General features: G+C 40.5%; 1 protein-coding gene across 1 annotated transcript; it reads left to right on the forward strand.

Annotated features, from left to right (window-relative positions):
* Positions 1–4,965: 4,965 nt before the first annotated feature.
* Positions 4,966–24,037, forward strand: adssl1 (adenylosuccinate synthase like 1). Its single transcript, NM_001004939.1, has 13 exons — positions 4,966–5,206; positions 14,482–14,584; positions 17,084–17,146; positions 17,993–18,043; positions 19,172–19,238; positions 19,677–19,784; positions 20,309–20,390; positions 20,494–20,620; positions 21,649–21,803; positions 22,105–22,229; positions 22,526–22,623; positions 23,306–23,455; positions 23,801–24,037. Exons 1-13 carry the CDS (start codon positions 5,030–5,032, stop codon positions 23,851–23,853), a joined length of 1,359 nt encoding a protein of 452 aa, NP_001004939.1. The 5' UTR covers positions 4,966–5,029; the 3' UTR covers positions 23,854–24,037.
* The last annotated feature ends 1,548 nt before the right edge of the window (positions 24,038–25,585 follow it).

Raw genomic sequence — 25,585 nt, forward strand, 5'->3', positions numbered from 1 at the left:
CTAGCTCTCTTTGGGCCTTTATATGCAAGCGCCAACTAGTCATGACATTTTTGATGAAGAAAAAAGAAAAGACATTTGCTTTGGGACCATTGTCTCCCAGAAAAGGATATTGTAGGGCAGTGCTGTCCAACTGGCGACCCCCCTCTGTGTGGCCCCCCACCTGTCTGGCTGCTTTGATGGCTTACTCTTGTGTAAGCTTTAAATGGTATCAGTACTGTGATTAACTGCCCCCCTGCATGGTTCTCACCTCAGATTCAGGCTGTAATCAGGCTGTATTGTTTAAATATGTAAAACCTGTGTTTTTAACACCTTTTAGTTTCTGTATTGTTCACCCCCTGCAGTGTTCACACCTCTGGCTCAGGCTGTAATCACCCCCATTGTTCCCCTGTTCACACCTCAGGAGCAGTAGAAACCCACAAATAATCCCTGCACACTGCAAAAAGAACATATACTGAGGTGGTACTTCAATTAAAAAGTTTTTTAATATATAGTTATTTTGCAGACTGTAGGAGCAGTGCCAGCATTGTGTCACTGTAGGCTGCCTGTGTGTGCCATACACACAGGCATCATAGGGCAAGCAGAGTATGGCACACACAGGCAGGGTAGGGAAGGCAGAGTATGGCACACACAGGCAGAGTATGGCACACACAGGCCAAGTATGGCACAAACCAGCCAAGAATGGCAAACACAGTGAGAGTATGGCACACGCAGGCAGGGTAATAAAGGCAGAGTATGGCACACACAGGCAGGGTAGGGCAGGCAGAGTATGGCACACACAGGCCAAGTATGGCACAAACCAGCCAAGAATGGCAAACACAGTGAGAGTATGGCACATGCAGGCAGGGTAATGAAGGCAGAGTATGGCACACACAGGCAGGGTATGGCACACACAGGCCATGTATGGCACAAACCAGCCAAGAATGGCACACACAGTGAAAGTATGGCACACAGACAGGGTAGGGAAGGCAGAGTATGGCACACACAGGCAGGGTAGGGAAGGCGAGTATGGCACACACAGGCAGGGTAGGGCAGGCAGAGTATGGCACACACAGGCAGGGTAGGGCAGGCAGAGTATGGCAGGTTTTTGCTGTACTACAACCATTAATATGGGTATGGTCATGTGATAACATGGGTGTGGTTTCAAGTAGGTGCGGTTTCAAAAAGGGGAGTGGTCAAAACGGGCTTCCATTATCGGCCCTCCACCACGTAGGTCGGAAAAATTCCGGCCCTCGGTACAACAGAAGTTGGACAGCACTGTTGTAGGGTAAAACAAACTTTTATTTAACTTGACCATGCATTTGAAAATACATTCCTCCTTTCCCTTCATGCTAAATACAGTTAGACTGAGCATGCAGTGTGCTGATAAACAGAAAAAATATGTATAAAAGCATTTATTTAAAAATAGCTTACATAACCTGATTTTGTCTTTTTCCGATCACATTACCTTGTTTTACATCTGCTTTCTGTTTCATAAAACCAAAACAACAAAATATTGCAATGAGGTTAGAACAACGTAGTCACTTGTATATATTGTATGCTTTTTTGGAAAGATTGTTGCAGCTGCAGTCGGGTTGTGCAGATTGCTTCCTTAATAAATACATTTATATGCAAAAAATCGGTTTCCATTTTGTGAAGGTGCAATATGGCAGCACAGTGGCATTTTGGCACACTGAACATGCCCAACATTGACCGGTAACTGTATGACCAACTGTGGGGTCTAAAACAATCCTGGAATGCATGGGCCAGTGGCTGAGTATCACACTGTGAGCATTACTGCATTTTGCTAGTAGGCTATATTCTGAGGTTGGGTTGCTAATGGGAGATATATGTATCTCCCATTAGCAACCCAACCTCAGAATATAGCCTACTATACATTAAGTAACCGTTTATTTAAAGGGGTTGTTTACCTTTAAGTTAACTTTTAGTTAGTCATAGAATGCCCAATTCTAAACAACTTTTCAGTAGCAACTTTTTCAGTAGGTGTGTGTGTGTGTGTGTATATGTATATATAATATATACACACATAATTATAGTTTTTGAATTATTTGCCGCATTTCTGTGACACTTTCCAGCTTTCGAATGGGGGTCAGTGACCTCGACAGACAAAAATTTGATTGCTTTGTGAGGCTACAGTTTTATCAGTCAAACAGTGTCTCAGTCAAACTACTCCCTGGTTGCCAAGGTCATTTGGACCCTAGCAACCACATAGCTGCTGTAAAAAAGGTGAAATAGAAATAAAAATCACAAGTGTTACATAAACACATGAAGACCAATGTGCAAATTGTCTCAAAATATAAACTTCTACATTATACTAAAAGTTAACTCAAAGGTGGACTCCTTCAATGCATTATGGGGGTTTAAGTGCAGTTGCTCTAAGTCTATAAAAAGTAGAGTGTCATTACCAGCAAAATGATGAAAAACTCCCTGCGTCCATTGCCAAGATTATGGTTTTTCTTACACCCACAAATGAAATTGTGTATAAGCCATGTCCCCTGTCCCCGCTTTACTAAATCTAGGAGGCCCAAACAATCCATAGATCTGGTAATAACCACAAAACAGAATTTGTTCAATTAACAGGGATGGCTACCAGTGGTTATTCCACTAAATGCTGTTGCAGTAGAATTTTAGATTAGTACATTTTGCTACCAGGACCTAATGAGTCAAAAATCAATCCAGATTAATGTGGTTCTGTCAAGCTGATGAAGATGAGTTGGGTGCTTAGATATATGCACACACACAAAAAAATAAGAGGCAATTCACTTGGTTTTGACCCTAAGCCCCAATGTGCCACCTTCTGTGTGATATGATATTTGCTAGATTGCATTGTGCTCCTGTTGGATGGTCGTCCATTCCTGGACAGCTCTCTTACAGTTTGGACATCCATTTTTGTGGTCAAATGTTTCAAATTAGAGCCTAAGGCCAAGCAATTGTATCAAAAAACATTTGTTGCATATTTTTCTTAAATCCTAAGCCCCAAACTTAAATAATAAGATATTCAGAAAAATCCCTTTAACCTTCAGATATGGAAATTCTTTATCCACTGGTGCCACTGTGGAGACTCTAGAGCCCAGATCAAAAAAATACCTTGCAATAGGTTTCTATATTCAGTCAGTTATTGAAATCCTCAAGCCTGTATGAAGCTGAGTATGGCGCAACCGTGAAGCTACTCTACGGACAGGCCCCATGCCTTATCTCAAACAAGCAGTTGCTTCTTCTCTGTTACATCTCCTCCATGCAGAGCTTCCTGAAGCCATGTGGTCTCTTGGAGTAACAAATTAATTGCCCAATGTCACTAAGCTAAACTATTAGAGACTTTGCAGTCATTCAGCACCTGTTTTAAAACAGGTCTTGAACCAACTGACATCTGCAAGGCTGTGCGCAAACTGTACAGGAACTGAGCAGTGCATAAATACATGCCTTGTCTCAATTCTGCATTAACCCAGCATGAAGTCAGTAAAGTCTCTCCCCTGGTACTGTCTTGCTTGAGGGGCCCAATATCAGAATCACGATCTTGTACCCCACAACGTCTGTATAGAGCAGTACAGGTATGGGACCTGTTATCCAGAATGCTCGGAACTCAGGGTTTTCCGGACAAGGGATCTTTCTATAATTTGGATCTCCATAGCTTAAGTCTGCTAAAAATCATTTAAATATTGAATAAACCCAATAGGATTGTTTTGGCTCCAATAAGGATTAATTATACCTTAGCTGGGATCAAATACAAGGTACTGTTTTATTATTACAGAGGAAAAGAAAATCATTTTTAATAATTAGAATTATTTGCTTATAATGGAGTCTATGGGAGATGGCCTTTCCATAATTCGGAACTTTCTGGATAATGAGTTTCCGGATAAGGGATCCTATACCTGTACTGACCTCCCTCACCTGGTAAAGTTCCAATGTTCTCATCATACCTCCCAGTTTAGCAACCGTGACCTTCAAGCACCCCCTTTTTACCAGTCAAAAACCCTTGGGGTAGGGGCTGGTGAGAATGATATACACAGTCTGTAAAGTGATGTGTAACTTGTGCAAGAGATACACACAAACACAAATATTGTTTACTTTGTTGTTTGAAGCGTCACAACCACAGTTACCAAGTCACTGTTCCCAGTTATCAGAGACATCTCCGGTTTTCCCTTTTCTGGGAATTTCTTCTCCTGTCACTACAGTCACTACAGCAGTGGTTTCTGACTTTTCTCAGGTCACCTTTGAGAACCAACAATTATCAAGGAGCTTAGATCATAACAAGATCCATCCAGGTTGTGGTCCAGCCACAGGGTTTGGGAACCACTGCCCTACATCTCCAGGAACTCATATGTGCTACTTGATTGTATATAATAACACAGCTCCAGTAACCCATATGTGCTACTTGATTGTATATAATAACCCAGTTCCAGTAACCCATATGTGCTACTTGATTGTATATAATAACCCAGTTCCAGTAACCCATATGTGCTACTTGATAGTATATAATAACCCAGCTCCAGATGTGTTACTTGATTGTGATACATATAAACCCATCGGAGTTGTCCCTGCTCACATAAGCACAAGTGCTACTTCCAACTACTCATAGTGCCCAGAGCAACAAGCTCATTATGTCTGAAGATGATGTTTTCCTGAAGATGATGTTATTGAAAAGCAGGGCCAATATTCCCCCGGTGACACTCCGGCCGCTTTTATTACTCAGTGAGTGAGGTGGTTACTGGTTCAGTGCATTTATAACTTTGGCATACTTTGGTGTACTGATACAGTATAACCACGTTTACTAGGACTCTATAGAAAATAATACGAATTACAAGTCTTCCCCACAAACAGGGCATATTGCGCCTTTAAAGCCACCCTGTCCCTGCACCCACCCCCTGACTTTTCATTTTTAGCTGCGCTCCCCCTGCTCAGTGCTAATTCCCTCCTCCGCCCCCTCCGTGCCGCCTCCTGTCCGTGCCCTTCGCCTCCCTGTCAGTGCCCGGCGGAGTTGCCATAAGAAAGTAGCGCAGAAGCAGCGGCAGCGTTAGTCCCAGTAGCGGCGGGCATGTCTGGCACTCGGGCATCCAATGACCGCAGCTCTCACCCCGGGGGGCACAAGAGACCTCGCTACGATGTGGGGAACAAAGTGACTGTAGTGCTCGGAGCGCAGTGGGGGGATGAGGGCAAAGGGAAGGTGGTGGATCTCCTGGCTACCGACTCCGACATTATCTGCAGGTGCCAGGTAAGTCTTGTATCCGGGAAGCCTTTTATTATCCCAAACGCTGGCCAAGTGTCCCCCTGCTCTGCTATTGGCTCTGTCCGTGTAGTTTTCCTCATGGCTGTGTACAGGTGCCAGGGTGATGCTTAGGGAGCCTGTGCCAGCCCGCCGGGGTGCTGGGCTGTGGGGCGTGTCTCTCTCACTCATGTCACTGCCTTATTATGTATCGTGGCACTGACTGACTGGCACTGACTGACTGTAACTGACTTTCACTGACTGACTGTAACTGACTGGCACTGACTGACTGTAACTGACTGGCACTGACTGACTGTAACTGACTTTCACTGACTGACTGTAACTGACTGGCACTGACTGACTGTAACTGACTGGCACTGACTGACTGTAACTGACTTTCACTGACTGACTGTAACTGACTGGCACTGACTGACTGTAACTGACTTTCACTGACTGACTGTAACTGACTGGCACTGACTGACTGTAACTGACTGGCACTGACTGACTGTAACTGACTGGCACTGACTGACTAACTAACTGGCACTGACTGTAACTAACTGGCACTGACTGACTGTAACTAACTGGCACTGACTGACTGTAACTGACTGACTGACTGTAACTAACTGGCACTGACTGACTAACTAACTGGCACTGACTGACTGTAACTAACTGGCACTGACTGACTGTAACTGACTGACTGACTGTAACTAACTGGCACTGACTGACTGTAACTAACTGGCACTGACTGACTGTAACTAACTGGCACTGACTGACTAACTAACTGGCACTGACTGACTGTAACTAACTGGCACTGACTGACTGTAACTGACTGACTGACTGTAACTAACTGGCACTGACTGACTGTAACTAACTGGCACTGACTGACTGTAACTAACTGGCACTGACTGACTGTAACTGACTGACTGACTGTAACTAACTGGCACTGACTGACTGTAACTAACTGGCACTGACTGACTGTAACTGACTGCCTGACTGACTGTAACTAACTGGCACAGACTGACTGTAACTGACTGACTGACTGTAACTAACTGGCACTGACTGTAACTAACTGGCACTGACTGACTGGCACTGACCTAGTGCCCCTTTCTCTTACTGCCCAGCTACAGGTAATGGCACATTGTTTTACCCATAGTTCCAAAGCCATAAAACAGTTTTTTTTCTGTGGGGCCAACCTGTAGCTTTTACTGGACCCTCCCTTTTCTGCTCTGCCGGGGCCCCCTTCTCTCCATATCTGGCCTGGGCATTACCCCCAGTTCCATGGAACCAGTTATCACCATGTTAGGTTTTTTACTAACATTGTTTCCCAGTGAGTTTCTGTCTCATAAAGCTAACAGTCTAAGTAAGTTACAGAAGGGCAGAACACTATATTAAGAGACAATTAATTCCTGGGCAAAGCATTAAAAGTGCTTGCAGCCACTGTCACTGTCACAGTTTCCTCTCAAGGCAACTTCTGGTGACTTTGGCAAATCGTAGTGACGCATATGCCATCCCACTGGCTATTTACATTCTTGCCATTGCGCCCGCGACTGATCTCCCCATGTGCCACTGCCCTTAGCCCTTCTCTTATTAGGGTTGCCACCTGCCTGGTTTTACGCCAGACGGCCCAGTCTTCATAAGGGATGTCCAGATTAAAACTGCCTGCCATGCCTTAGTCCTGCCCCCTGATGTCACAAGGATGCCCACTAAATGGTGCCATCCTGCCCCCAATGTCACCTGCCCTGGCGTGGACTTCCTTACCCCAAAAGGTGGCAACACTGTCTCCCATTCAAACCACTGCTAGGATAAATAAGACCCTAGAAACCAGAGAGCTGCTGAAATACCAAACTAGAGGCCTGGTAAACATAAAGCTAAATAACTGAAAAACCACAAAAAATGTATAAATGATACTAAAAGTCTATTTCAAGGTAAATTAACCCTATAATTAAAATCTGAATGTGTATGCACTGTAATTATGCTCCCCTCTGTGTGTTATGTGTTTTATTTAGTTGTGAAATGAGTCCTTTTCTGAGGCGTCATGAATTGTCCTTTACTGAACTTGTCTGAATTCACTTTATCATGTGCCCCTTTGTTATCTATTGTTCTACAGAAGTTCTTATGTCATCTCATAGTGGAAACAGCCATACTTTATTTTAAGTACACTTTTGTCCTCCTTACGGCCGTGACGCACAGGAGATTAGTCGTAAATCTAGAATCAATTTACTATTTCCTAAAGGAAGGTAAAAAAAGATGAACATTTTTTCTCTTTTAAAATAAAAAGTTGCCTGTCTCTGATCTGTCACTACCAAAGAGGTAAGGAGAAGTGGACTCCAAAAGGTGCCTAGGGGTACCAATGGCTAATGGTACATTTTGTGGTAGTTTCCACCCAGGCCCGGATTTGTAGAAAGGCCACAAAGGCCTAGGTGGCACAAATTGGGGGGCGGCATGCCACCTCGCTGCACCAAAATATTGAAGTTTTTCTTGCATACGGAGCAATGGGGACCTCTTATAAAGAGCCGCGCATGCGCGATCGCGAGTTTGCGCATGCGCAGGGGGGTGTCGGGCAGGGGGCAGCCTCGGGGTGCCCAGCTTACAAATCAGGCCCTCTTTCCACTAGGATCCAAGAAAGACCCCCGGAGGAGCAAAAAACTACCGCCAGTGTAATATTTTAAAAACATACATACTTGGCCATGCCCAAAATTCACGTTTTGTCTTAGTTATTACTACATTCTATCCCAAGTTCAGTGCATTATTTAACTCCAAACTTTTACTTATGTCCAGACGTTTTTTCGGCCAACTTTGTGTGTACATGACTCCAGTTTACCCTTATGTTTTCCTTCACAGCATACAGGGCTGTGATTGTATGCATTTGTGAGCTGATATCTGCTCCATGTGTCTGCACACAAGCCAACTCCATTCCCATTGGTACAGGTATTGAAAGAGATTAATAAAGAAACGAATAGAGAAAATGCAGGCGTTGAAAAGCCAAAGCCCTTTAAGTTGCCTCCCACAAATGTCTGTTAAGGATAATGTGATTAATGTTTAAAGCTTTTTAAATAAAGGATCTACTCCCAGATCAACTCTCTTTAGTGCAACAGTCAAGTGATAATCAGTCCTTGTTGACAGCATTGGGTCACTAATGGGAACAGTGTGTTGCTCTGCCACATATGGGCCTGGGCTGTTTTACTTGAGTCTTTGAATGAGCATTAGTAGATATCTTTGTCTGTTCTATGAATGGGATCCTTTTTACAGAGGCCGATCTGGTTAGACAAAGGTTCACCATGACCCTGTCACTTGCTGAAAAAGAGCTAGCTGTAAATCTATTTTAGACCAACATGTAAATAATTTTCTACATTTACACAGCCCTATGATTTATGGTAGATGACCTAAAATAGTTGTTTTATTTTTTTTTCAGTTTGTGTTGTACTAGAGTTGCTGCGAGAGTATTGGCGTAATTTAAGACAGTAAAATGACAGAGCCTTAACCGTGACTCAGACCTTGCAATAAATTCCACTTGAAAAGGTCCATTGGATCTAAAAATACATACAGCTGAGCCCTCAGGATGCTGTAATTAATACAAGAGCCTGCGCTCTCTGCTCCCCCACTGTGATGTAACAGGTGCTAGACTGGCTAAAGTCTATGTCCCGTTCATTGTGTGCCTTTCATTCCCACTTCATACCCTAAGTCACAGGGGGGCTTTGCACAAAGGGAGAATAGAATCAAATAGATTCATTGTGTTAAACTGAACATCATATTTGCAAGGTGTTTTTCCTATATCTGTATGCATTTCATGTGCTAAGTGTAGCCCTGACCAAAGGTTGTACCAAGTACCACTGCCCCTAGCTAGGGATGCCACCCAGTCTGTATTCCACTGGCATAGCTAGTAGAATACCAGCCAAGGTCCTGTTATTACATATTAATCAGTAAATTTGTGTTACCTCTCATTTCGTCCCTGATCTACTTGATTCCCACTCAGTCTTACCTTCTCAGCCCCCATATCCCAGAATCAACCCATGACCCTTTTCTTAACATCATTTTTCTGTGTTTTGACATCATCATTCTGCCCCTCCTACGTCACCTACATCCCCACCGTGATTCTTGTATTAAAAAGGTAGCAACCATAGCCTTAGCATCTGCTCCAAATGAAGCTTTTGTGCCACTTTATCAATCTAAAGAAAGTCTTCTGCAATCCAAATGCTGCAGGGCTAAAAGGGGATCCTATCAGAGGCTTATGCTGCATGACTACATGTTCAAGGCAACATAAACTTGAACTGACTAGTTATAAGTCATTTAGAAGGTTAATGTTCTTTCATTTAATGAGATAAATACCTTCTATACCGCATGTTTGGGAGCATCAAAATGATGTAATAAAAAGATGTGGACATCACTTCCATGGCCTCCTATTTAAAGTGTTCACTGCCACTATCAAAAAAAGTTTCTGCAGCAGTTCCTCATGAGGCATCTAAACTTCAGCTAAATTGTTTCTTCTAGTGTAACTGGAGGAGTCATGACTGGCTGATTTGGACTTTTTTACTATTAAGTGCTATTCTCAAAACTACCACTAGGTTGAGGTTTAGCAATGCTGGTGTCAGCTGGTTATCTGCTAATCAGCTGCTCTGGGGCGGGGGGGGGGGGGGGGGTGATATCACGTAAACTTGCAGTAAACTCAGCAGTAAAGTGTGACTAAAGTTTAGTAGAGCACTAACTACATAACTACATGACTGAGGGCACCTGGGCAACTAAGAATATGGCTAGCCCTATGTCAGATTTCAAAATGAAATATAAAATAATCTGTATGCTGTTTTGAAAAACTGATTTCAATGCAGAATCTTCTGTTGAAGAAGAGCTGTTAACTGATATATTTTGTAAAAACATGTTATCCTGTGAAAGAACCCCTTCAAATGTATATAACCAGTGATCTAGCATGGAAGTGGTTGACCATGCAATGCTTACCAGCTATACAATATAGTTAAAAATTAAGCAACCAGGGGTGATATTAGGTTTGCTACCACCGGAGGCAGAAGACCCTATGGTGCCCCTACACCCTCAGTTGCTTTTTGCTACCCCTGGTAAATTGCTGCTTAAGGTGAGGCTTCAAGCTCAATCAAGGCTCACCTTGCCTTATGGCTGGCCCCTAGTAAGTGACTAAAGATATTGGTAGGAAGCATTCACTGGCCATGTTTAGTGCAAATTTTGAGAATTTTAGTATATTACCCCTTTTATTTCTAAGAACAAAAGGCAGATGTGGCATTTTCAACATTGCAAAAAACCAAAGAGGATCATTCCTCGGTTTATCATGGGTCAAGGACTATGTATAGCACCATTGCCCCTAGTAAGAAATAACCCATTGCTAATCCTCTGTAGTTGGCTTTAATCTGTCTTTGTTATTATTTACCTATTTATTATAATAAAATACAATTTCATAAGCAAACATGATGAATTTGAATTAGCATAGTAACAATGTATTACTTGATTAAAAAAGTGGGCAGTTTTATCCCCTCTGTTCTTATGGTTCATATATAATATATTATACCACCATAGCCAAGTCTGTTTGCTATTTAAAGTTGCAGTCTGCTGTGTGTAACCCAGAGGTCAGCCCTGCCCAAAGCAGAATAAAAATACAGTTGGAGAAGGTCAGGTTTTAGATTACGAGAACTGGTATATAATAGAACACAGGATCTTCATCTGCCGGGAAAACAATATTTAAAGCAGAACATGATGGTTATATGACAGACATCAAAGCAATTCCTGGTTATGACTTATAGTAACTTATAAGTGCTCCTTGAACATGTGAATATGAATGTACTATTTTTCTGCATTTACATATCGCTTACATATTCTGCAGCACTTTAGAGAAATTTTACACCACTCCTTGACCCTGTAACATTACAGTCACAAAGGTGGCCATACATGGGACAATCCCGTGCACATACAGTACATCAGTGATCCCCAACCAGTGGCTCGTGAGCAACGTGTTGCTCCCCAACCCCTTGGATGTTGCTCCCAGTGGCCTCAAAGCAGGTGCTTATTTTTTAATTTCTGGTAAGGGGGCAAGTTTTGGTTGCATAAAAACCAAGTATAATGCCAAACAGAGCCTTCTGTAGACTGCCAGTCCACAAAGGGGCTATCAAATAGCCAATTATTGCTCTTATTGGCACCCCTAAGAACTTTTTCATGCTTGTGTTACTCCCCAACACTTTTTCCATTTAAATGTGGCTCACAAGTATAAAAGGTTGGGGATCCCTGCAGTACATGAACAATCGGCCTGGTGGCTGATATCACCTTTAATAGATGTTACCAATTAGATGTAATTGTACAGTTGTACCATCCAACTTTTGCTCTGCAATGTGCTTGAGGTCTTTATTGTGTCTATTATTATTGCACATCTTGTATCCATATAAACTGCATGTTTCCATAAATAAAAATAATTTAGAATCAAGTTGTACGTTCTGTTAGTGATGGATGTCAAGGTACTCTTGGAGTTAGCTCAATGAAAAGGTACTACTACAATATCAGAACTGAATATAATGTACAAATCCTGGAATGAGAGGTTTAACAATAGCTTGAAACTGGATCATAGGGATCCTGGCATTGTTGTTGCAGACTCCAGAGCTACATGCCTTGCTCTTTTTCTAGGGCACTTTTTTTCATCACCTTATTGAGGGATTATTGGTTATAATAGGAAGGGATCCGTTGTAATTAGGCAATTAATGAATACAATTAGCTGTTTCATTCTCTTGGATCAAATCCCAGTATGAGATGAAAACCTTAGATGCTAGACATGACCCTGCTTATTCAGAATTTATCTGGTGACCTTAGGTAGATGTGATCCCCTATGTGCCCTTGTAAACTTCAGATTTGCATTTAACTCTTCCTGGACCCTTTTGTTCCATTTCTCATTGGGTGTTCGGTTTGTCCTCAATGTTAATTTTACCTGATTTTTCTACTTTTTGGCCTGATGTTTTGGAGCTTACAAACCTATTTTAAAATGTGATGCCAATTTTTTTTAACAGTTCCAAAGATGGAGTAACCTGAAAACACATCAACCAGAAATGACATAGCATATACAGCCAAAGGAAACTGCTTAGTAAAGTGGCTACTTTAAGACTGTAAATGTTGGCAGTGAAACATAAGGTTCATCGTACCAGGCCAAAATTCCCGTCTCTAGGTTCAATCCTGTTTGTTCCAATCGCTGGGCACTTCCCTGTTAGCCTTGTCGTCTTTTCCATGTTGAGTCATTTTTAAGTTCTAAATCTCCCTTCAATGTGTAGGTTTTCTCTCACATTCATCTAATGTACTGCTTTGGGTTCAGTTGCTGTAGTTAAGACTGGTCACACAACCCAATAAATTGCCTCACACCAACGTCTGTTGAGGATACTGTGATTAATGTTTATAGCTTTTGAATGAAGGATTAACCCTCTTTAATTCCAGAAATCTGAATTTAGGGCTATGGTCGGTCTTTGATTGGTGCAACAGTCTAGTGGCAATCAAACATTGTTGACTGCATTGGGTCACTAATGGAAACAGTATGGGTAATAATAACCTTTCAGATATCCATACCTGCAAATAAATGCATAGCAGAGCAGCAAAGTCACTAAAATTGGGCATAGCCCATTTATGTGTACTATATGAAAAAAAGGATCTGTCCATTATCCAATTCCCAAGGGTATTAAGAAGCTGGTCCTCTCAGTCTGCTACTGTAACAACATAAAAAGGTCTTCTATCAGATGCTAATACATTGTTGGTGGGATTTGCTTCCATTTAACCACAAGGGCATTCATGACTTTGGCTCTGGTGTTGGGTAAACAGGCCTGGCTCTGTCATTATTTCACTTCAGTCTATGTTGGTTCTGTTGGGTTAAGGTCATTTAAGTTCTTTTACATCCATTGCAACAAACCCATTTGTTTGGATATAGCCTTTCTTGTCAAACTGCTGCCACAAAGTAGGAAGCAAAAAACTCTTAAGAATTTAATTGTACACTATAGCCTTGAGATTTGCTTTCAAATAAATTAGGGTCCATAACTCCATGGAAAAATCTCAAAACCATTACACCTTCCCACTAAATCTCACTATCTCCATCCATATCCGTCCACATTAGCACACAGTGATGTTAGGGTTAATAGTTTCAGATCACCCATAACCCCCCCTGATCCCTATGAATAGTTCTTGAACTGACATTGCTTCTGCAGACAGTTTTGAACTTAGCAACTGAGGACATGTTGTTTTATTTAGATTATCCAGACTGTATATTATTAATATCCTCAAAAGCACATTATTCATATGAGAAGTTAAAGATATATCTAAACCTCAAGATCAGAAATCAGTCCTTTGCATGTACCTTGGACCCCCAGCCTCATAGGGGACCCTGTAAGGCTAATTGTATTATTATTGTTACACTGCAGAATAACTATATATTCTGAGCTGTTGATGTCTCCTTCTGATAAGGAAAATAATATGCCATTGCTTATTAGTGGGCTCTGACAGTAATCCCTGACTTATGCCCAGGGTCATGTCTCTTGAACTTGGTCAAATCATTTGTGTCGTAATGAGCACTAGATTGTTAGCTCTATAGGGTATAGGCTCAATATAATTTGTTAGTAGCACTGTTTGAGGGCATATAAAATGAAGTTTCAATATAGCGGTGTATATAGTAAAGCAGCCTTTTCTTAAGAATGGTACTGTCTCTTTATGAGGCTGCAGTCTGGGCGTGCCAGTGGTTTCCTGAGAATCTGAATTTTCCACTGACGCTGGCTTGAGAGATCTACCAAGGTTGAGTAACTATTTTAAGACAAGGAGATTCAGTAGCTGTTTATAGAGCTCAGACAGACTTGTATCATCATGTACTTTCCTCCTGATAAACACAACACCAGTGCCCATGAGAAAGCATCTTTCATTTTAAAGGGGAAGTATCATTACAATGTTAGTTGTTTAACAGTATTGTTGGCTCGCATGGGAAGAATTAAAGGGACAGTAGAAACATATAGGCATGTATATGAAGGCCTATAGTTCTCAGTAAAGATGGTAGGGCTAAAAGTATTAGTTGCCAAAGTCTGCAAATGCCTGATAGATGTTGGACTACCACCTTATCTCTTTAATACCAAGCACATATTGAATCCACGTCCTGCATTTTTTAATTAGCAATTAGTTCAGATGCAGACTGCATTGATTTCTGCACAGCCATCTAAAGTAATTACTAATTAGTCATGCAGGATCTAAACATCTGATCTGATAACATTCTTTCACCAATTTTTTAAACAGTCAGTGACACTGCCATATTCCCTTTCTAGGGAGGAAATAATGCTGGCCATACTGTGGTGGTAGAAGGAAAAGAATATGACTTTCATCTCTTTCCAAGTGGCATCATCAACCCCAAAGCCATTTCCTTCATTGGTAAGTGTTTTGTCTTCTAGAGATGTTCACACTCTTTTAAGAAGCCTCTCCACTCCCTGCACCCTTACCCCCTCCTTCTTTGTATTTTCTTTGTGTCACCCCCATTAGTCCCACTGTACTGAACAAGAGTGTCTCAAAGGATGTAAACTTTGACCCTACAGACTTATTGCATTTTTACCTTTCTATAAATATATTAAGATTAAATAGATGAAGCTGGGACACGGACAATAGATACAAACTAACTAGCTTCTGTATACTTACATTCCCCTGTCTCATCAAAAGCATACCACCCTCCAAGTGTTATAGTACTACATCTCCCATGATTCTGCAGGTTGGAAGTTACTGGTGTACACATTGTATCCAGTTCTTCTTGACTGAGGCCTATGTCTTATTGACCAGTACAATTTTAATCCACATCTACTCAATGTAGTCATGAATAATATCCAGCAACGGTAGCCACGCTATCTCACTTCTGCTGCTTCACCTTTATTATACTGACATCTAATGGTGAAATGCAGAGAAGCAGTTGTATGTTCATGTTTCGGATTATGTCTGGACTTTCACTTTATCGTGTTAAAGGGATTTTAACACTAAATGTAATCAACAAAAACCCATTCAGTCTCTTTATCTCTCCTTAGTAACACAATTTTCAACATCTGACAATTTTACACTGACACTTGACCATTAAAGAGTTGGAGTAACAGTGTGTGTAGAGCCATTTAACTCCATTTCCTAATATGGCATTATTATTATTATTAACATTTATTTATAAAGCGCCAACATATTCTGCAGTGCTGTACAATAAGTGGGTTTCATACATTGGACATACAGAGTAACATATAAAGCAATCAATAACCGATACAAGAGGTGAAGAGGGCCCTGCCCAAAAGAGCTTACAATCATGCCGATGACATGATCACCGGCAGAATGATTAATAAAGCCCTAAAATTGTGTTTGTGCATACATATTCCATGTGCCAAATGTGAGCTTGTGTTTCTTCTGATATTATGGCACACGCCACAGAAAACACTCTTCCAATGGTGCATGCTGTTCTCTGGGGAGGTGTCGGACTATCTGAAATCCAGATTTACTGCGCAGCGGCTGAGCTACTGATCCTTAGGGCCAACTGCAAACTTCATATGTGCAAGCCTTGACCAACCAGATTTTCAACCCATCCAAGGCCTAAATTAAAAACCAAGCCTGAACCCACCTGATGGTTATGTGTCCATACACAAGCTCATGGTCTGCCAAGCCTGCAGACAATCTGAAACGCCGTCCAAACCATCTCACATGTGGGGAGAGAAACTGGCTGATAGTGCCATTAACATCAAGAGATCGACTATCTTTCCAAATGTAAAAGTGCCTGTGTGCCTTTAAATTAGGAGGAGACAGAGTAAAGGGCATATTTATTATGCTGTGTAAAAATGGTGACGGAATTTGCTACACATCGCCAGGCTGTACCATGTAAAAAAAATGGGTAATTTTTTTATGCGTTTGTTCTTCTGCCAGAACTTAAGGACAGCGAAATTAGCCATTTTTTACCCAGCTTTTACACCTCTTTTTGGCGAGTTTCGTTTTACATGCTTACAAGCTTAATATATCACCCCTTGATATCCTGTCAAACATTCTTACAGCATTCTATGCAATGAAACATTACTTTACACTAATCAGTCCATTTCTTCTATTAGCTAAAGAACAACTAGCATGCAATATTCTAACTCTACATATTGCAGGGTTTGTTAAATCATGCCTATCCAGTGTGTCCAGTCAATAGCTGCAATGCCTCCTCTCTCTGTAGCTGTTGGGAAGAACATGGGATACTGCTACGTTCACACAGCTGGAGGCAGAGATTTTGACATCTCGAGCCAATACGCTTTCTGTTTCTCATTTATCTGTAAAATCTAAACATTAAATACAAGTACCAGTGTAACACAGCATGACAGTACCAGTTTAATGAGCTAACAAATGGATCCTGGAGGCCTTACAAACCCGGCAAACTGTACTCTGTAGTGGAGCACTTGGATGGGCGTTATGGTTTATTGTGCCATTACTCGAACATACAAGCTGTTTAGTTAATGGGATTTTACAGTAAAAAAGCACTGACTTTATCCTCTGTTAGTAAGAAATCTATAAAAGCGCTATTAGGCAATTCCCATAGTGAGCATATATCTGTGCTTTTTGATAACAAATTTAGCCATCCTGCATTTCCCAAGCCGCTTATTAATAGTGAGCTTGGTTCATACAAAAGCTGGTTCATACACTGCGTACGCTATAACCCTTGTGGGAGTTACTGTGAAGCCTTCCATGAAATAAATGTATTGCACTGCTATTTTGGGATGGAGCTGGAATACATATTTTTATACTCCGTGAAGCAGTAGCCCTTGGATTGACTCTTACTAACAAGGGTTCCTTAGCAGTTCATAAAGATATAGCCTATAGAATTTTGACATTGTGACAAATACCCTCTGCTCTTTTAATCGCCTGTATGTGTCCCTGCAGGTAATGGGGTAGTCATACATCTGCCAGGCCTCTTTGAAGAAGCAGATAAAAATGAAAAGAAAGGTATGTCGAGATGATTCCTTTCCACGTTTTTTTAAAGGTGACCTCGGAATCTTTACAGTTTTATTGCAGACGACTTCTGTCTCATTATCTGTGTCAGGAATTTCTGATAACAGCATCAGCAGCATCTGTTTGCTCTCTTCCCGTGGGAGCACAAAGGCCCCTGTCTGCTTCTAATAATTCTTCAATAAAAACTGTACTGTAACCCTGTTTTATTAAGAGAAACCATCACTACTAGATAAAATGTAGGGACACACCAGGGTGTAAAAAAAGGAATTTCTGTGAGGTTGGCATGTGTATATTTGTAAAAATAGCATGTAAGCATCCATAATGTTTTTTATTACTGACTCAATGCACACCAGTGCATAGAACTTTTGGCTTTCTTTTCTGCCTGTTGTTAAAAATGTTTTATTTTAATAGTGCCCCTAGAAGAAAGGAAGAGGAGATCACTGGTTAAGAAGCCTACTGTTTCAAATACCATACAAAATAATGAAAAAAAATACAACGTTGATAATTATGGGTCCGAGTCTATAACATACTAACGTTTACGGTACAGGTGAACTTCCCCATTAAAGTACAAATGCTTGTACCCAAATAGATGTAATAGCCAGATATGCTGTTGGTTTAGAGTTTATTTTTCCTGTGAGCAAGTTAAGATCTATGGCTTCAGTGGCACCTTCCCATGGATAGCAAATTCATTAGCTGCCACTGAGAATTCTACTCTTTTCATATAGAATAGAAAACCCCATGGCCACCACAGAAAGAAAATAGAAATTCCCCTGCCTGTGATACCTCTATAGTGTCTCTTGATTATTGTATGCTGATTGAAAGCTACTATCTTTTGTACAGGTTTAAAAGACTGGGAGAAAAGGCTAATTATATCTGACCGAGCACATATTGGTAAGTATGGGCATACATTGAGCCAATTTTTCCACTGGATGTGACCAGTTCCTAATATCCACATTTTCTTACTGGATCACTGGTGACCAAAATGCTAATTTAAACACACAGATAGGCTTAGTAGGGACTGTGTCTCCTGCTTATTAAAGTGCTGTGAGAATTATAGATATTTATATAGAACACTAGAACCATGAATATCCTGGAACATATAGTGATTTTTGCAAAATATCCACAATCTTATGAAAACCCCAGCACAGGTGACTTTACATCAGTTTTGCCTGTACAGGCCCACAACCAATTTTTAGGTGATAAAAGTCGATCTCTTGAAATGAACACTGGAATTTACATGTTTCCCATATCTAAGACTGCAATTAGTTTCTGGATCTTGTTTTAAGAGTGAAAAAAATGTGGCAGGCAAACCATCCAAAATCTCAGGGGTCTGGTGGGTTCAGGCTAAACCACTGACATCAATGTTCAGGTGTGCATGGCCCACATCAGCACAGCAGCTTGATACCCCATATCCATTGGTAGGATAGGGTTACCTGGGACATCATCTGTAATTTCATCTGAGGGGTGAAAGGGGTGTGGGACCTTTAAACCCTTTCTCCTCCCTTCCTAGTTTCTAATGCTGACTAATTTTGCAGTTTCAGCTTGCATAAGATGCCCTTGTTCTCTGGATTCTCATGCCCAAATTTGTTTACTTCTCCTCAAAGCCATGCCATAGAGGTCTAATTCGATCCCAGCACAGGCCTTTACCTAGCTTCCATGTAGCATGGACAGTTAAATGTAATAAGTATACTGAACTTCCAGGTATAGAAGTTGAAGGATCAAACCCCTAAGTTTCCTTATTGTTTGTAGAGGTAGAGACTACATAAAGCTCCATCTGTGTTTGTACTCAGCACAACTTTACAGAAAAATTATAATGTACAGTGACCCGTCACATTGTTAGTAATAAGTATAAGTGACCACTGGTGTTCTGATGTTGAAGAACTACAACATCCCACTGCCAGCTCACTTTAGAGCAGTTCACGTATGCCCTATGCTATATTCACTATTACATGTTACAGTTTCTTAGCAAATTCAGACCTCTTTCTTTCTGTGTTTCACTGTTTCTTCTCTACTATCTAGTATGTGATTTCCACCAGGCTGTTGATGGCCTTCAGGAGGTGCAGCGACAAGCACAAGAGGGGAAAAAGTAATTATAAAACAACAACTTCTTGCTGTTAGTAACTTTTTTAGTATGTGAAGATAGTAATGTTCAACATATTGTGGTGCTTAGCGTAATGTTCCCAACAAGATGTTTATAATCCAAAATAGATAGTAACCTATGTCAGGTTGTTCAGATGTTAGCATTAACAGAAAGTACTCTATTTAAAAAGTAGAAACATGACTTATGTTCTGCTTTAGCAATGTGCCCCCCTCAGGTCCTCACTGTAGTGCCAAAGAGGTAAGCATGAAGGGGTAGCATCAGGTCTGCTGTCTTATATGGCACATAGGACAGAAGTGTTCCTGTTTCAAAGCCTTACTGGTGCTGAGATAGGTCATGGAGGTGAGGGATATCTTGCTGTTTACCTGACTGAATTAACTATTGATGTGATTGTAAAATACTAATAGTTTGACCTTTTTTCATCAGCATTGGCACTACAAAAAAAGGAATTGGACCAACATATTCATCCAAAGCATCGCGGACTGGCCTCCGAATTTGTGACCTGCTTTCTGATTTTGATGAATTTTCAGCAAGGTTGGGTATCGATACAGGATTATCATATTGTTTATAGGAATACAGAACATTTTTCTTTCATACATTTTTTTTATTTCAGAAAATAGCCATTTCGTTATAAAAGGAAGTCTTAACATATATGTAAGGGGGAATCTGTTTTCTCTAAAAATAAGGAGATATCACATTAAAACAATGTTTCAGCTCCATTTTATAAATATAACCCAATACTCTTACCCCTGAGCTCATAATACTTCCTCGTTATTGATAGGCTGTCAGTAAAGCAAAGATGGATGTAACTCCATGGATACTAAAGATTGGTTGGTCCTCTAGGGACCCTCCAGTGAAGTTTCATGTTAGAGCATGGACAGCTATTTTCTGGAAGTGCAATTGTTACGTAGAAGTGAAGCTGTTTTTACACTGCTTGGAAGTTCCAGGTTCCATCGTCCAAAAATGTTGTATATATAGACCTTTTGGTTTGGTTTAATAGATTTAATTGTTTATAACATGTGAAATGATGATGGACAATATTTCTTTACATTTAACAGATTTAAAAACCTGGCACATCAGCACCAGTCTATGTTCTCTAATCTGGAAGTAGATATAGATGGGCAATTAAAGAAACTCAAGGTAAGGTAACTAGTGCCAGTGAACCTTTGGCTGTAGATGTACAGTTGTAGACATTTCAGGGTTTAGGGTTTAGTATTAAGCTATCTCTGCTTTAAAATTTCAGATGTATGCCGAAAAAATAAGGCCCATGGTACGGGATGGAGTTTACTTCATGTATGAGGCTCTGCACGGCTCTCCTAAAAAGATTTTGGTGGAGGGAGCTAATGCTGCCTTACTTGACATTGATTTTGGTTAGTAAAAATTAATGAAAGGGATCCATTTTTTCTGTAGGTATGTCAGCAAGAAATAAATAGCAAATGTATGAAACAGAATGTAGATTTTCACAACTGGCAGTACATAAAGCCTGTTTTCTTCCCGGTGTTATAGCAGGCTGGAGGAAATTGTTTTATTTGCAGTCCCAGTTCTGGGCTCATTGAAATATATAGTTATGGGCACAGTGGGGAGACTCCACAAAGAGTGACAACATGCTGACAGGAGTGTAAGACACATATCTTTATGATAACTGTCAGGCACATTGTTGCATTCTATCACTGGCAAAGCTAATAGGAAGGAGGCCTCCTGCTATTACTTGTGACTGTAATCAGCATGCATGTGAACTATAAATAATAGTATTTAGTAGTTTAGTCAGTCCTTATGTCTGTAACAAAAGCTGACAAGAGTAAATCAGGTTGCCATACAAGAGCTGCAATGTATTCACCCATCTTGTTTGCTACAAAACATATATTATAGAACAGGGTTATCCATCCTCAGTCCTAAAGCTATGGGCATTGTTGGACTGGGCTGCTAGGGCATACCAGAGAATCTGACAATCATAGCAAACACTAACAGCAGATATAGATAGTGATACATATTACCGGTGCTGTATAGGGCTATGGTGGAAATAAAAAGGGGTTGCTGTTTTTGGCTAGGGTCCACCTTAAGATTCTATGGTATTCCTAATAGGGCCAACATCTTCCCAGCCCTTTTCATTATCCAACACTACAGGCTTGAGCAGTTTAGCTGTCTGGGATCATGTGCATGGCAATATAGTAAAGTACGATTGGGAATATACACCGTCCTAGCTCATTTTTCAGCAAAGTGGTGCACCAGCCTGAGGAGCAAGTTCCTCCCTCAGTGATTACATTTAAATTGCCTCGCTCTATTTCACTCATAGGTAAGTTTCCAAGCTAGCTCATGGGATATACTGGTTTCTCTTGTGAAACATAGTGCTGTTGTCCTGAATTTCCACTCATCACACAATCTCTTTTATTGCTTGCAGGAACTTACCCTTTTGTGACATCCTCAAACTGTACAGTAGGCGGAGTCTGCACTGGACTTGGTATCCCTCCACAAAATATTGGGGATGTTTATGGTGTGGTTAAGACATATTCTACAAGAGTGGGAATTGGAGCCTTTCCTACTGAACAAATAAATGTTGGTATTCAGAAATAAACATAAATGTTTCACTGTGCAGATATAAGTCATCCTTATTTAAATGTCAAATCCTATGTGATTGCGGTCTTTTTTTCACACGTACAATTAGTACTTAACATGAATCCTTTATCCTTCCACCTTACACACATCTTCTCTGCTAAAGCTTTTATTGCAAGTGAACCTTTCTACCGCATCTCATTCCTGTTACTCTCTTCAATTTATACTTCTATTTTTGAGCTATGCTGTATTCCATCAGACTGCAAGAAGCAATTTTCAAGTCTTGTGTCTCATTCATTTCCAGGAAATTGGTAATCTTCTTCAGACCAGAGGCCACGAATGGGGAGTCACAACAGGAAGGAAGCGGCGATGTGGGTGGCTGGACCTGGTTATTCTACGATATGCTCATATGATCAATGGTTTCACTGCGTAAGTCTGCTGTTGGTTACGTCTGCTTTTATTTGTCATCTACTAGTGGAAAAACATTTGATGTAACATTTATGGATGTATGAAAAAATCCCTATTTCTAATTATATGAGACGCTCTGTAACTCTGTATCAATACATTATGTCATGCAAATCATGTACCCTCAGAATGCATTTATCGCTTTGTATATTTATTTTGCATAAAGCGAAAATAATAACAAAAATACAGGAACACTATACTATTTATAATGTTTATACACAGTGGTGTGGGTATGGAACATTACTACTTTTTGTTTTTAGATTGGCACTAACAAAGTTGGATATTTTGGATGTACTGGATGAAATTAAAGTCGGTGTGGCTTACAGGCTAAATGGAAAGAGAATTCCATATTTTCCAGGTTGGTGTGATAAGCAGTATGATCAAATGAATTAATATGCTCTTTATCATGCATACAGACCTGGACTGGTCTATGGCATCTTACAACAGCCTCTCTGGCGTATGCCAGAATCCACAATTTGCCAGTCTGGGCCTGCATACATACAGCATAAATCATTACCAAATGATCCCGTCCAGTGCTGTAGAATAAGATAGATATAATACTATGTAGATGAAATGGCATAGTTACTTTCTAATGAGCATAGGCACGACTTGCCCGTATACATTTATTTGAAATTACATATTGGGTCATGTATTGGTCCAAAGAATGTTTTTTCTCCCTACTACTGCTGTACTTAAAGGAGTTGAAATTAGCTTTTAGTATTAGAATAAAATAGACAATAGTATTCGAAAAATAATCTGCAATCACCTTATCTGTGGATTTTTGAATGATTTCTGTTATTAATTCAGCAGCACTCAGGCTTGGAATTGTAATTACTTAATCATTCCAGCAACCAGGCTGCAGTTTGTAAGTCAGAATGGAAGATGAATACCAGAGGGCCCAAAACAGAAGGCAAAACAGAAATGTGATTACACTGGGATGAATGATAGGCTCCATAACAAATGGGGTGGATAATGGGCACAGTGACATTTTAGTTTTTTTGGTGTATGAAAACATTCTGCATCCAACTTGCAATTTACAGCAAACCAGGAGATTTTACAGAAAGTAGAGGTTGAGTACGAGGCCATGCCTGGTTGGAAGTGTGATACAACTGGAGCCCGGAAATGGGAGGATCTTCCCACAAGAGCACAAAATTACATCCGATTTGTGGAGAACCACATAGGCGTGCCAGGTGAGATTTCTCTCAGTGACTCAGGGTACAATATGTAAAAGGGCAATATTTACCTCATATGTAGGATTCTTTAATAATTCTTCCAACATGTTTATAATTACACTTGCTAATTAGCTACTGAATTGTCTTTCTCCTGAGCACTTTGCCTTACGCTTTAACCACCTTCAGGCATTCCAAATGTCTGTCCTTAAGTTCTCAGAAATGATCGCTACCTACTGTTTCACTTGATGTATACATAATGGCAAAACACACCTGGATGCTGAATTTAAGCTTTTTTGCTTGTTCAGGTAAACCAAATGAGTATTGATTGACCCCACATGTTCTTGTGTTTGTCTCTATTTGCAGTTAAATGGGTTGGAGTTGGAAAATCAAGAGAGTCGATGATTGAATTGTTTTAAAGCACAATCTCGTGTCTCACATGCAACTTTGGCACCATTTCTTATTGATTCCAGAACCTGCTGTGCACCTTGACAGATGCTGTGGTAAATAATTAAAACAGTACAGTGGATGGCTGACTCAGCATTGCCTCGCTATAATAAACCTGCGTAACACAAATAAAAGGAAAACCAAGAATAACCTAAATAAAATTGGATTGAAATTAAAATTATTGTCTTTATTTTAGGGCCATATAGAAACACTACTGGGTGATGAGTAAACAGTGATGAATGATTACACATACATGCTATATAAATAATAAATAATTTCCTTTTATATACAGCCAACATGTTTCTGCAGTGCTTTACAGAGATTATTCATCATTCACATCTGTCCCTGCCCCAGAGGAGCTTACAATCTAAGGTCCCTATTGTATTAACACACACTATGGTCAATTTAGTCAGAGGCCAGTAAACTTGCTGGTATGGGAAAGGTACCTACAATGGCAAAATGTACTCACAAGTAAAGGTTCTATTTTGAATTGTAATGTTATGTTCTTGTACACCATTATCCTTAATGGATTCATACTGCTGGCAAGTAAATGGTAGGAACAGCCTATTTAACAAATAATCTGTGATGCTGACAAGAGAAGCCCAGTGTCCATACAGATTTAGCACATGTACCTAGTACAGGACTCAGTAGGCCTATGGCACACACATTGCATATTCTCCACTGGCATAACAACAATGTTTTGGACTGCTCCACTTTGTATCTGTGAGGATTAACAGGACTGGAGTACACTTTTTTTTTTTCCAACTTTTAGCTCTAGCACACATGCCCTCCTCAATTGTGTGACTCCACCCCCCCCCCCCCACATACACAATTTAACTGTTTTCCCATAGCACAAACAGAGTTGCACAGTGTTGTTGGTGGACATTGTGTTCGGTTGGGTGTCAATGACCGGCAAACAGAGCCAGGCCAAGAGGTGCTTGTGCCACAGGCAAAAACCTGGTGCCCCCAGCCACCCCCCACTACTACAGCAGCCCTGCGTCTGCTTGTGAACACTGATACCTTTCCCTCACACCACCCCAGTCCCCCCCGTTCCCTTATGTGCACCAGTACTCAGTTGCCTTTTCAGGAACTAGTAGGCAAGGATGGTAGCAGGGAGGGAGACTGCAAAAACAACTGTAGCTTCTTTATAAAGCTATCCCCTACATTGCTACTGATAGTTTCATTTCACATATGTATTGGTTTATACAACATGCTTTACATTTTACACTAGACAAAGCAAAATGTTCTAAGACAATTTCTTACTTGTCAGAGTTGAAATTACAGTAAGTTTTCTCCATAGGTATTTGCCATAAGGAAGTGCTTTTACAGGTGCTTAGTGTGTTGTGTGGGATGTAGGTGCTATGCACAAATAGGTGCAATGTTATCAATATAAATATATATATATATATATGTGCATTTAAACTAAAAACATTGCACCAAAACTACTTAGTATTACGTCATTACTATGCCCCAATCGGTAGTGTCCAAATACACCGTAAACTAACAGAAATCACCCACATTAGTATACAAATACATGGCTAACCTTGATTTCACCATAAGTGCATTTCCATACAGTAATTGGCATGTGATAAATAGAGAGTTTAATTGAGTTAAAGGAAAAGTAACGCTAAAAATTTTCAACTAAAAAATCTATTCTACCCTCCCCCAATAATTGCCCTATCCTGAAAACTATTTGTTATTTAT

Source organism: Xenopus tropicalis, chromosome 8, assembly GCF_000004195.4.
Source record: "Xenopus tropicalis strain Nigerian chromosome 8, UCB_Xtro_10.0, whole genome shotgun sequence".
NCBI lineage: Eukaryota > Metazoa > Chordata > Amphibia > Anura > Pipidae > Xenopus > Xenopus tropicalis.